General features: G+C 37.4%; 1 protein-coding gene and 1 non-coding gene across 8 annotated transcripts in view; both read left to right on the top strand.

The window, feature by feature from the left end:
* The window catches only part of TMEM116 (transmembrane protein 116), a 126,244-nt gene that overhangs the window by 7,332 nt on the left and 104,641 nt on the right, over positions 1-14,271 (top strand). For 6 of the 7 annotated variants that reach the window (XM_029220425.1, XM_029220415.1, XM_029220441.1 and 3 more), the window contains exons 2-4: positions 6,595-6,641; positions 7,160-7,223; positions 14,039-14,170. In XM_029220425.1, coding sequence (XP_029076258.1) covers positions 6,595-6,641; positions 7,160-7,223; positions 14,039-14,170 — 243 coding nt within the window. Of the gene's footprint in view, positions 1-5,821; positions 6,021-6,594; positions 6,642-7,159; positions 7,224-14,038; positions 14,171-14,271 lie in introns of those variants that run through there. The other variant, XM_029220396.1, reaches the window with a different exon arrangement.
* On the top strand, positions 6,934-7,041 carry LOC114902344. Its single transcript, XR_003795483.1, has one exon. It is a non-coding gene; the product is annotated as a U6 spliceosomal RNA (small nuclear RNA).

The following is a 14,271-nucleotide window of genomic DNA, read 5'->3' as shown; positions in this document are numbered from 1 at the left end:
TAATTGACCATAAGTGCATGCGTTTATTTCTGGTCTTTGTGTCCTGTTCCATTGATCAGTGTGTCTTTTTTGTTCCATATTGTTTTGATGATGGTAGCTTTGTAATATAGTCTGAAGTCAGGGAGCATGATTCCTCCAGCTTAGTTTTTCTTTCTCAAGATTGTTTTGGCTATTCGGGGTCTTTTGTATTTCCATACAAATTTAAAAAATTTGTTCTAGTTCTGTGAAAAATGCCATTGGTAATTTGATAGGGATTGCACTGAATCTGTAGATTGCCTTGGGTAGTATGCTTATTTTAACAGTATTGATTCCTGCAATCCAAGAACATGGTACAACTTTCCATCTGTTTGTGTCATCTTCGATTTCTTTCATCAGTGTCTTTTAGTTTTCAGAGTACAAGTCATTTGCCTCCTTAGATAGGTTTATTCCTAGGTATTTTATTCTTTCTGATGTGATGGTAAATGGGATTGGGTTACCATTTCATCCTAATCTCTGTCCAGTTGATATTTTAGACCCAAGTGCAGTATACTTGCATTTATTTCTATTAACTTTTATATTATTAAATAAAACTCATTATTCTAAAGTATAAGATCTATCCCTCACAACTTTGGTACATTCATTCAATAAATACTGAATGCCTATTTTAGTCACTTTTAGGCACTAGAGATATTGAGGTTAATGAGACAGATAAGTTGCCTGGCCCCAAGGAAGTTACAGTCTAGTAAGGAGAAATAGGCACATAAACAAACAAGATATTTTGGAATTTAAATAAATGTTACATCTCTGAGGTGATGACATTTGACCTGATGCTTGAAGGATGAGAAGGAGCTAGTCATGTGATTATCTGGGGGAAGAGCATTCCAGAGAGGGAAGAGCTATTGCAAATTATCTGAATTGGAAAAGTATTTGACATGTTGGATAAACACACAGTGGTGGGCAGACACTAAGATAGCCCCCAATGATGCCTGCCTCTTGGTATTCACACTGTTGTGTAATCCTCTCCGCTTGAGTGTTGACAAGATCTATGATGAATAGAATACAGGAAAGGTGATGGGATGTCACTTCAGTCATTTGCTTACATAAGATTGAGACTTCCATGTCGCTAGGAGGTCATCTTGCAGAAGTCCACATGGCAAAGAACTGAGTGTAGCCTTGCACCAAGAGTTAGTTAGGAACTGAGGCCCTCAGGCCCACAACCCTCAAGGAACGGAATTAGGCCAACAACTGTATGAACTTGGAAGCAGATCCTTCTCCATTTGAGCCTTCAGACGAGACCCAGCCCTGGTCAACATCTTGGTCATAACCTTGTGAGAGAAACTGAAGCAGAAGACCCAACTAAGCTATTCTTGAACTCCTAACTCACAGATGCTGTGAGATAATACGTGTGTTTTAAGCTGCTAAATTTGTGGACATTTGTTATGATGCAATAGATAAGTAACACACATATTTGATAAATATGCTCACTGTATTTTCTTTCAAGTTATTGATGAAAATGTTTTACAGAACAGTGTCAAGTCAGAATTCTGGTTCACTCCACTAGAAGCCATTTTTAAGTTGATATTTATCAATTAGTTAGCACTACCTTAGGTTTATTTAGAAATGCCCTTAATTGTGCTTCTCCTTGGTCTACATTTTCTTTTCTTTTCTTTCTTTCTTTTTTTCTTTTGGCCACACTGCTCGGCCTATGGGATCCTAGTTCCCCGACCAGGAATCGAATCTGGGCCCCAGTAGTGAAAGTGCTGAGTCCCAACCACTGGACCACCAGGGAATTCCCAATATATTTTCTTATTTTTATATCATGAAATTTCTCACAAAATGTTTTGTCAAAATACCATATACACTGTGTCTAGTAATTCTGTCCAAAAAGAGAATGGGTTAGTCTGGCATGATTTTTTTTATAAATCCATGTTGAATTAATGGTTACTTTTTTCTAATTCTTTAAAAACACATCTTGGGACTTCCCTGGTGGCACAGTGGTTAAGAATCTGCCTGCCAATGCAGGGGACACGGGTTTGAGCCCTGGTCCAGGAAGATCCGAAATGCTGTGGGGCAGCTAAGCCCGTGAGCCACAACTGTTGAGCCTGTGCTCTAGAGCCCGCGAGCCACAACTACCGAGCCCACGTGCCACAACTTCTGAAGCCCGTGCGCCTAGAGCCCAAGCTCTGCAACAAGAGAAGCCACTGCAATGAGAAACGTGTGCACTGCATCGAAGAGTAGCCCCCACTTGCCACAACTAGAGAAAGCCCGTGTGCATCAAGTAAGACCCAACAACAAAGGCCCAATGTAGCCAAATATAAATAAATTGATAAAAACACATCTTTTGGATAGTTCATTGTAGAATCTTGTCTGAGATAAATACTAAGATCTTTGCAGATTCTACTATCCTTTCTCCTTATAAAAAATTTTTAGTTATCAACAGCTTTCTACAATTTCTACAACTTCTAGCAATTTCTGCAATTTCTAGCAATTTTTCCAGTTTTACATGAACTCTCAGATTTCATTCAATGGTTTATTGGGTTAACCTGCAAGTTTTACCAAAGCCCTGGAGTGTAATTTGTTCAGGCCAGGAGTGATGTATTCATTTAGAGCAGTCAGATGCTCTCTTACAATCTTTATCTTCAGTTCCCTCTTACAATGTTTTACACTTTTTATTCTAAATATTATTCTTTTCAGTAGGAGAGACAGAAACATGTTATCCATTAATCACTATACCATGAGATTCAGCAATGGGATATCCTTCCTTGCTTTTGTCCCAAACGTCATTTTTTTGGATAACAGCTTTATTAAGATATAATTTACGTACCGTACAATTCATCCTTTTAAAGTGTACAATTCAGTGGTTTCCAGTATATTCATAGAATTGTACAACCAGCACCATTATCTAATTTTAGAATATTTTTATCATCCTAAAAAGAAAGCCTGTGCCCATTAGCAGTCACTCCCCATTCCCTCCCAAACTACCTCTCTAGCTCTAGGCAACACTAATCTACTTTCTGTCACTGTAAATTTGCCTGTTTGGGACATTTTTTAAAATAAATTAATTAATTTATTTGGCTGCGTTGGATCTTTGTTGCGGTACATGGGATCTTCCTTGCAGCATGTGGGGTCTTTCGTTGTGGCGCTCATTGCGACATGTGAGCTGTTTGTTGCGGCACGCTGGCTTCTCTCGAGTTGTGGTGTGCGGGTTTTCTCTTCTCTAGTTGTGGCGCAGGCTCCAGAGCACGTGGGCTCTGTAGTTGAGGCGCACAAGCTCAGTAGTTGTGGCGCATGGACTTAGTTGCCCCGCGGCATGTGGCATCTTAGTTCCCTGACCAGTGGCTGCAATATGTTATATTTCCACAGCAGTGTATGAGGTTTCCTATTTCTCAACATTCACTTGCTATTGTCTTTTTATTATAGCCATCCTAGTAGGTGTGAAATGTCATCTTGTGATTTTACTTTGTATTTCCCTGGTGGCTTATGATGTTGATCATCTTTTCATGTGTATTAGTTATTCGTATTATTTTGGGGAGAAATCTCTAATTTAAAACCTTTGCCCGGGAATTCCCTTGCGGTCCAGTGGTTAGGGTTTGATGCTTTCACTGCCAGGGCCCGGGTTCGATCCCTGGTCGGGGAGCTAAGATCCCACAAGCCGTGAGGTGCAGCCAAAAAAACAAAAAACGAAAAAACAAACCTTTGCCCATTTTTAAATTGGGTTGTGTTATTGAGTTGTAGGAATTCTTTATATATTCTACATAAAAGTCCCTTATTAGATATATGGTTTACAAATACTTTCTCCTATTCTGCGGGTTTTCTTTTTTACTTTCTTGATGGTATCCTTTGAAGCAGTAAAGTTTCTAATTTTGAAGACCAATTTATCTATTTTTTTCTTTTGTTGTTTGTGCTTTTGTTGTCATATCTAAGAAGCAATTGCCTAATAATTCTTTTGATGTCCCATTAATTTTTTAAATTACCTTAACCTGTTTTCCCATTAACCAGTTTCCTGTTAAGAGTGAGAACTATGATCAGACTGACTGAGTTTGAATGTTGGTGTTACCACTTGATAATTCTGTAACCAGAGGGAAAATGACACAACTTCTTTAAGCCTCAGTTTCTTCATCTGTTAAATAAGAATAATACTTCTTACCTCAAAGGTTGTGTTGAGGATTAAAATGCTTACAGAGAAAGCACTTGATAATTGGTAGCTATTATTACTAGAAATTTTCTTTAAGTACTATTTTTACTTAAATTAAAATACTTTACTACATAGGTGTTTTTCTTGACTTTGTATCCACTGCAGTAACTCGCTCATGGTAGAAGTTTAATGAATATCTGTTAACTGAAATTGACATGTAATATATAGTAGTAGCCCATTACATTGAGAACTGAGATGTGTTTGAGCTTGCTAAGGAGCTAAGTAAAAAGAAAAGACAAAACTGAAAATAAATATCACCCAGTTCATCATTTGGGCTTGGGTTAGCCCTTGTAGAAAAAGAAATGGGAGAATTATGATTCCAAAGACACTTCAAAGGGGAACAGTGCTAAATATACAGAAGGGAGGGGCTTAATTTAGAGAGAAAAATAGAAAAGTAAACCCCCAAATGTTGGTTGGTGGCATAAGACATTTTAGAATAGATGCCAAAAGAGAAAAGTTCTCTTGTCCAGAGCAGCAGACTGATTTGCCATGGTTGTTCTCTGAACAATCTGAGATTTGTTCTTGACTGAGACAAGAGTCCTTTGTCCAAAAGCATTCTTTTATCACTTGGTGAGACTGTCATTAGTCCCCTCACCCTTATTAGATAGACATATGATTAGAGGCCTCAAAAGACTCCCTAAGATTTTATGGTAGGGATTTCTGATCCAGAAATATACTGGTATTTTAATTTGTTTATCTAATAATGTAAGCAAAGTGATTAGAGCCTACCTCTACTTAACAATGTCCTGTATTCCACTGCACATGATATTCTTAATTTCATATGAATAAATGAATAATATATTTAAATTACTCAAGCCATGCAAATGATCTAATTTATGTTATCAATAAATATTTGTAAAATGTATGAGTGTATGGTTAGATGAAAGATAAATGGTTATGTAAATGAAATGTTCTTCCTTCTGCTTTCTCCTTCCCCTAGTTTTTGTCCAAATTTTATCAGTTCTTCCAAATAATGTTCAAATGCCAATCAGTGTATATTATTTTTGTGTACAGATTATTTGAGATTTGGTATTCAAGCTATTTTTCCTACTATATTATAAGCTCCTGGAAGTCTGGGTCTGATCTTTTTTGTCTTTATATTTTCCATAACACAGCATTTTACACAAAGTTGATATATAAACATAAGCATATTCAATGAATTGTATAATTTAGTAATATATTTACCTTTATAAACGTAATATTACTACAGATATAATATTACAAATATTATATAATATTACATTTATTATATTTATGGTGGGAACTTTGGTACAGAATATTTAAGAAAACATTCGTATTATGAGATATTAATAACGCTTTCTCTTCATACCTTTTCCAGATATTACTAAAAACTTACTGATTGAGTAAATATATAGTCTGTCTTCCCCAACACAGGCTTCTGTCCCTAAACAGGACAGGTTTCAAACAGACCTCCCTTCTTCCCTATTTTTCTCTCCCTTTTTTCTATTCTATTTCTCTCTTGCAGCTCTATTTACCTTTTCATGGTAACTCATTCTCTGCACTTTTTATTAGTCCTACATCTTGCCCCTTTTTACACTTCCTAATGCTTTTTAGAACTTTGTTTCCTTGTCACCTGCTCTTTCTATTTTTGTTCTTTCTGCTTGGCTTTCTCCTCCACTTGTCGCTACTTTCTCTCCTTGCCCTCAAGATACGGGGCAGGATTGGGTAGGGAGGAGCCCAGCTGGGTTAAGGGTGGAGCTACCTGTTTACTGCTTGGGATTCAGAACCTGACCAGGAAGGATCAGGCTGCTTGAATTTAGCTGAGGCTGAAGTCCGTATGGCCTGCCTACTGGAGGCTAGCATTTTGGAGGATAATTGGAACTTGGTGAGACTAGAAGCAGCCCCTCTCTTCGTTTTTCGATCCCCCTTCCTTCCTCCCTGTTCTGTATTTTTCACTCACAGCATCTCTTTCCATACTAACTTTTCTTCTTCCTTTTCCCCTGTTGCTTACTATTCTGTTTTTTCTGTCTGTCTAGCTCTCTGTCAGTTAACTTTATTTAGTATTTGTTTGCCTTTACTGTTACCCATTCTTTCCACATATCTGTCTGTTCTCTCTTAAAATTTAACTTTTTCTACCTCTTTTCCATTTTATTCTTCCCTTTATTAATTTTCTCATCCAACTCTCTTTTTTTCCTTCAGTCATTTTCTATCCACCTGTCTGTTCTTTTTATCTTACAGTTTCCCAGCAATGTAGCAATAAGGGAGGAATAAAGGAGCCACCCTGGCTTTCCAGGGGCCTATTCACCCTTTTTACTCATTCTCAGACTTGTAGTGTGTTTTGATTAGGCACTGAAGAGTCTGTGCTTTGCACAGATAGTTAACAAACAGTGAAATTAGAGAAAGGTTGAATATTAAATTTAAAAGGCTTAATTTTATTCCTACTTTCTCTTTTTATTTAGTTATTTCCTGCAATACAGTGGATACAGTTTGTTATGGCTACTCTGAGGTAAGTTTATTTAACCTCATGTAATGTGACTGTTTGAACTAGTACAACTAGCAAAACTGGAGACAAGCAAAACTGGAGAATTCTGAAGTGTCTATATATATTTTTTTTCCCTGGGGATTTGCTTTTACTCATTAGTTAGAAATGCTGTTCTTTACCATGTTGACATTATCTGATTAATAAAATGTAATAACATCAACAACAATAATAACAAAAAAAACCAGATTGAAGGGTAACATCTGAAAATCAAAGGACAATTTGGTCAACAGGATTGATTTGCAAAATCAGTTGTGAAGTGCTCACTTTGGTAGCACGTATACTAAAAATTGTAATGATACAGAGAAGATTAGCTTAGCCTCTGCTTAAGGATGACACACAAATTCGTGAAGCATTCCATATTTTTAAAACATTTGTGCAGTTTATTTTACATCAATTATATGTCAATAAAGCTGTAAAAAAAAGTAGCAAAAACAAAGGAGCCCCAATTGTCCTGTTTAATGATAGTCTTTTATCTCTGCCAGTGTTATAGGTTCAAGTTCACTTATTGCCTATGCTGTATTCCAGAACATACAGAAATCTCCAGAGGTGAGCAGTCTCTTTCTGTGTTGGATTTGAACTTTTTGTGACTTAGCCTTTGAAATAAAAAAGAAAGGGGTCCCCTATAAATGATGGAATAATGCTATGAATTGCTTGTAAATTTGTCGTTTTGATATAATACATTGAGATATTTTAGACATTGCCCCAAAGGTCTCCCTTTTCTTTTAGGTAGTTATTTTAATTATAATTTTTAATACTGAGGAATTGACTAAATGTGGATTAGTGGATAAACGTAGATTTTTTGGGGGTATGCATTAATGATTAAAGTCAAAGAAACAGAGTATTGTTTGAAGCCTATATTCATTCTAAGCATGGTAGGGTCCTGCCTAGAGGTGAGTTTTCTGATGTTCATATCTTGGTAAAATTGCTGGTGGGGCTGGAAATAGTTCAAACACTGCTATACAAAAGGTATTTATTTTGCTGTTCTGGCTTTCTAGGCAATTACAATTTAATGGTGAAAATAGAAAAAAAATACATCCTATGTAAAACTATTCATACCAAAAAAGTCAAATCAAAAAGCTTCCTTTTATTGAGGTATAATTGACAAATAAAAATAGTATATACTTAAGGTATTAAAAAAAAATCAATCAGGGAGTTCTCTGGTGACCTAGTGGTTAGGATTCTGGGCTTTCACTGCTGTGGCCCAGGTTCAGTCCCTGGTCCCACAAGCTGCATGGTGTGCTCCCCCTCAAAAAAAAAAGATTTTAAGAAAAATGTAACAAAACTGTTTTTCTAATCAGGCCAAGTGGCACAAAATTAAGCAAAATGTAGTTTAGGACATGTATGAGAGAGCTTTTGTAAAGTGGAAAATGACACATTTAGCTTAGCTATGGCTAAGGTCTCATAGCTAGTAAGTGTTAGAGCTAGAAGTTGAGGCAGACTTGTCTTGTTCCAAAGCTTCTTCTCACATACACTTTTAAACCACTGAAATATAATGTCTAATGAAAAGAGAATTTTGAATTTCAGAGGTAGAATGTGACTATGTAAGTAAAACTAGAAAGTAGAAGTCTTGATACTGTATTGTCAATTGCCTGCCAAAGTAATCTTAGGCCACACATCTTCCTGTGATGTGGATTTCCCTAATGTTTCTTTCCTGAATGTTTGTTGAAATTTGAGTTCAGATGTGGTTAAGTTAATAAAGTATAAGTTACATTGTGGAGAGAGGTAAGCAGAGATTCTCAGTACTACTGACCTTTTGGGCTAGATGGTTATTTGTTATGGGTGGCTGTCCTGCATCTTAGGATATTTAGCAGACTTTACCCAATAGATGTAGCAGCAACCTTCCTCACCCAGTTGTGAGAACCAAAAATATCTTCAAATACTGCCAGATGTCTTCTGAGAGAGGCAGTCACTCCTGGTTGAAAACCACTGCTCTAGGGTGACCTCTGCCATAACAGTGGGTTAGAGCTTTATAAAGACGTAGGGTCTGGTTTGGCCTAGGATGTGACCTTTAATTTCTCTGGCTTCGGTTCTCATACCTTTCACATAACCAGAGCCTGAAGGACCTTAGTAATCATTAATTCAGTGGTTCCTACACATTCTGCTTTTTTGGCGTAGGGAAGATTCCAATTTTTCCAGCTTAAAAATGTCAGCCATGCTCCACCGTTTTCCTTTATTTCTTCATCAAATAACACATGGAAGGCATAATCTGAAAAAGACAAAAATTATTAAATTAATGATTATAGTAAATTGGAGAAATTCATGGGAAATCTTTGAGGGGACTAGCTGCTTAGACAGTAACTCAGAGTAACTCAGAGAGGCAACCTTAAGAGAGAAGAAAGTAACCCAGGCCAGCCAGTGTTAAAAAAAAAAAACACGAGGCAGATATACTTTGCTGCACTTGTGTGAAGTGCACTTCATTTCCTTGTGAAGGTCACTTTTGATATTCTTTGTAACTTGATTTCACTAGAAATATCAGGAAGCAGGGTTTTGGAAGAGTATAAATATGAGTTGCTTTAGGTGTTTTACCTTACCAGGTTAGACTTGGACCCAGAACCTCCTTAGGGAAAGCCTTTCACACAATGCATTCCGTCCCTGCACCTTACTTTGCTCTTGATTTAAATGAGACAAGTACAAATATATTTAAAGTTTTTGCTTTCATATTTAGGATCATGTCTTAAGCTTTTTCTTCTCATTACCATGCACTATGCTGATTGTATTTTTATTTATTTTAATTTAATTTTTAAAATTTTATTTATTTATTTTTTTTGCGGTACGCGGGCCTCTCACTGTTGTGGCCTCTCCCGTTGCGGAGCACAGGCTCTGGACGCGCAGGCTCAGCGGCCGTGGGATCTTCGCGGACCGGGGCACGAACCTGCGTCCCGTGCATCGGCAGGCGGACTCTCAACCACTGCACCACCAGGGGAGCCCTAATTTTTTTATTAAAAAAAAAATTTTTGGCTGCGCTGCACAGCATGTGGGATCTTAGTTCCCCAGCCAGGGATCAAACCTGTGCCCCCTGCAGTGGAAGCATGGAGTCTTAACCACTAGACTGCCAGGGAAGTACCTTTTTAAAAATTTTTGATTGTTTGTATTTTTCTTAAAGCATGACCTGTATCATACATTTCTCTGTATTACCTTTGACACAATATTTTGTTAAACATAGAAGGGGTGAAATCTTTTTTAATTTCAATACTAGGTGCTCAGTTAAGTTTTGTTGTTTAATTGATTGATTTTATCTCCTGTTACTAGAACTCATGATTTTCCAACCATGAGTGAAAGTATATAAACATCTTTTTATCCTTTATTTCTGTGCCAAAGACCTTAGGTGTGTTTTAATGGCCAACAGTTCCCTATATATAAGGCTATTTATTGACTCAATGACCATAATTATGTTCTTGCTCACAAAAGCTGCTTGGCCGCCTTTCTGCTTCAGAGTTTATTTTGTATTCAGTTTTAATTTTTTACCCATTAACAGTTATAAACTTGTGATAGGTCATAGACCAGTAAAATCTATGAATATGCCACCTGGCTGGAACCTTAACAGGCTTCCTTGTAGCAAAGAATATATGTTGTTAAAATAATTGTATCTGATATTTAGTAAATACAGTTTAAAATATTATTTCACTTGTTTTTGTTTGTGTTAGCCAAAGCAGCTTGACCATTTACCCCTATTAGCAAGGTATTAGCATCTTAACTTTCCTCTCATTTGGAAGAAAAGTATGAGAAAAATTCCCTTTTGTACAGTTGAGGAGATTAGTTCTTATATTAGGTAGTATCTGTTGATAACTTAGTAATTTTTTTGCAGGGGGGGCACATCCCAGGGACCGGGCCAGCCTGTGGACCCAGTGGTGGGGGCACCAAAAATTTTTAACTTTACTTTTTTACTGTGAGATATACCAGCCATGGTTTAGAAGGCATAAAACTCACGTGTGCTATATAATGGATGGCTATAAACAAAACCTGGGACAAGAAATAGGAATCGCTCATATCCCCAAACATTCCTACTGTGCTCCTTCCCAATCACAACCTCACCTCTAGCAGTAACCACTATCCAGATTTTTGCTTAATCATTTCTTGGCTTTTATGTATAGTTTTACCAGTAATGTATATATCCCTAAACAATTTAGTTTTGCATTTTTGAACTTGACATAAATGGGATAATACTATTTTTTGGTATGTATTGCTTTGTGATTTGCTTTTTTCCCTCAGTATCACTTCTGAGATTTGTCCATGGCGTTGTGTACAGCTCTGGTTCATTTCTTTTTCACTGATGCTTAGCATTCTATATTATGAACATACCACAATATATCTATCTGTGCTGCTATAAACAATCTTGTACATGTCTTCTGATGCACACATGCAAAAATTTCTCTAGTGATTTTACCTAATAACAGAATATAGGATATTCATATCCCCTAGATAGTGCCAGACTTTTTCCAAATAATTGTGCCAGCAGTGTATGAAATGTCCTATTGCTTCATGTTCCTGTTAATATTTGATATTGTCAGACTTTAAAAATTTTTGCCATGAGTGTGTAATTTTCATCCCATTGTAGATTGATTGATTTATTGACTTTTGGTCTCCTTATAGTTTTAATTTTTTAATTTCCTTGATTACTAATGGGGTCAGGCATATTTTCACATTTTTACAGCCATTTGGATTTCTTAAGTACCTGTTCAAATCTTTTGTCCATTTTTTTTCTATTGGTTTTTCTTATTGCTTTGTAAGAGTTTTTGTTTGCTTTGTTTTTTAAAAGTAAAATTTATTTATTTATTTATTTTTGGCTACGCTGGGTCTTTGTTGCTGCCCGTGGGCTTTCTCTAGTTGCGGCGAGCGGGGGCTACTCTTCACTGTGGTGCACGTGCTTCTCATTGCAGTGGCTTCTCTTGTTGCGGAGCGTAAGCTCTAGGTGTGCGGGCTTCAGTAGTTGTGGCACGTGGGCTCAGTAGTTGTGGCTCATGGACTCTAGAGCACAGGCTCAGTAGTTGTGGCACACAGGCTTAGTTGCTCTGCGGCATGTGGGATCTTCCCAGAACAGGGCTCAAACCCATGTCCCCTGCATTGACAGGTGGATTCTTAACCACTGGACCACCAGGGAAGTCCGTGCTTTGTTTTTAATATTGTTTGGATACTGGTCCTTTGTTAGTCATATGTGTTAACAAATATCTTCTCCCACTTTGTGGCATGTCTTTTCACTTTCTTTATGGTGTCTTTTGACACAGACATTTTTCATTTGAATGTGGGCAAATTTTTCAACTATTTCTTTTAGATCTTTCTGTGTTTTGCTTAGGAAAAACTTGCCCTAACCAGTAATTAAAGACATTGTCCTATATTATCTTAAAAAAAAACCTTTATAAATGTTGTCTTTCACGTTTAGGCCTTTAAACTACTTGGGACCGATTTTTGAGCGTGTGAGGTAGAAAGTAGGGGCCCAATTTAATTTTTATCCATATGGATACCCAGTTGTTCTAGTATCACATTTTGAAAAGACTGTTCTTTCTCCATTCATCTAAAAAGCCACCTCTATCATATATCAATAGTTTATAGGGGCTTCCTTGGTGGAGCAGTGGTTAAGAATCCACCTCCCAATGCAGGGGACATGCGTTTGAGCCCTGGTCTGGGAATATCCCATATGCTACGGAGCAACTAAGCCTGTTCGCCACAACTACTGAGCCTGCGCTCTAGAGCCCCTGAGCCACAACTACTGAGCCCACGTGCCACAGCCACTGAAGCCCACCCACCTAGAGCCCATGCTCCGCAACAAGAAAAGCCACCACATGAGAAGCACACGTACTGTGATGAAGAGTAACCCCTACTTGCTGCAACTAGAGAAAGCCCATGTGCAGCCAAAAATAAATAAACTTATTTTTAAAAAAACGTTTATATATATATGCTTAGGCTTGTTTTGGGCTCTCTGTTCTGTTCCATTGGTCTATTTGTCCATCTCTGGGCTGGTACCACTGCATCTGCTTTATATTGTGTCCAGCTTTATATTGTTTTGGTATGTGTAGGACAAGTCCTCCTTCTCCTTTTTCTTCGAGTGTCATAGTTAACTTGATATTTTGTATTTCAGTATCAGATTTAGAGCCAACTTTGTCAAATTCCACAAGAAGATATGTTGATACATAATTGAGATTGCATTTAATCTGTGTATCACTTTAAGGAGAACTGACATTTTCATAACATTGGATCTTACAGTCCATGAGCATGGTATATTTCTTTACCTTAGATCTTTGGTATCTTTCAATAAACATATTATAATTTTCTCTACAGAGGGGCCAAAACTATTATCAGGAAAGTGGGATTGGGGAGGCCAAAAGGAGAAGGATATTAGAAAATGAGAAAGACAGACTTCAGCAATGTAGATAGAAATTGAAAGACAACATATACAATTCATGCTGATATTTTTCTCCACCTTGACTTTCATTGATATGAAAACCTGTAAAATGAATAAGGTCTTAGGATCTAGTACATAACATGGTGATAATAGTTGATAACACTATTGTACAATTGAAATTTGCTCAGAGAATAGAACGTACATGTTATCACACACATATGCAAAAAGGTAAATATGTGAGGTGATGGATGTGTTCATTAACTTGAGGGAAATCCTTTCACAATGTATATGTACATCAAATCATCACATACACTTTATCTTGCAGTTTTATTTGCCAATTATACTTCAATAAAGAAAAAAAGAAAAATGCAAATTAAACTCTATGAAGATTAAAAAAAAACCTGTTTTCATTTTCTTTGAGTTCTCAACCATATCCTAAAACACTCAGGTGATAATCTCATTTCTTTTCTTTTTTTTTTTTGCGGTACGCGGGCCTCTCACTGTTGTGGCCTCTCCCACTGCAGAGCACAGGCTCCGGATGCGCAGGCTCAGCGGCCATGGCTCACGGGCCTAGCTGCTCCGCGGCATGTGGGATCTTCCCGGACCGGGGCACAAACCCGTGTCCCCTGCATCGGCAGGTGGACTCTAAACCACTGCGCCACCGGGGAAGCCCCTCATTTCTTACTGTTAGAAGATGTTGACTGTGCAGCTAGAGCACTTAAAATTTCCCATTTGTGGTATGTCTCCATCACAGAATTTCTCATCTTTTCACTCTTCCCTTGAGGAAGAATTTCCAATGCTAATACTTCCATGAATAGTCTGGTTCCAGAACAGTTGGGATAGTTGTGATTACAGATTACTTCCTACCTGGAGTATTCCTTTATATTCCCCAGTCAACCAATAGCAGAGGCCCCAGAAAAATTATGTCCAGATTTCTACTAGAAGGGGAAAACATAAAAGTAATTAATTGTTACATTCTCCTGTCTATATCATTTTTGAAATTATGAATTTTATTCCTTTACAGATAAGGCCACTCGTTTATCTGAGCTTCTCTGACCTCCTCCTGGGGATATACTGGCTCATTGAGGCACTTCTCTATGGAACTTCAGCAGCCAATAAGGACATCGTCTGCTATAACTTGCAAGCAGTTGGACAGGTGAGTACTACTAGATTGTGATAGTACCTTGTACGAAAGGCACACGCTTATTTAAATAAGAAGCAAAGATAATCCATCCTGGGAAGCAGGACCCTTTTGTT

This window comes from Monodon monoceros, unplaced genomic scaffold, assembly GCF_005190385.1.
Source record: "Monodon monoceros isolate NGI ecotype Baffin Bay Population unplaced genomic scaffold, NGI_Narwhal_1 Super_Scaffold_1, whole genome shotgun sequence".
Classification (NCBI taxonomy): Eukaryota; Metazoa; Chordata; class Mammalia; order Artiodactyla; family Monodontidae; genus Monodon; species Monodon monoceros.
Note: the sequence above shows the minus strand (reverse complement) of the source record. Positions and strands in the feature narration are given on the sequence as shown.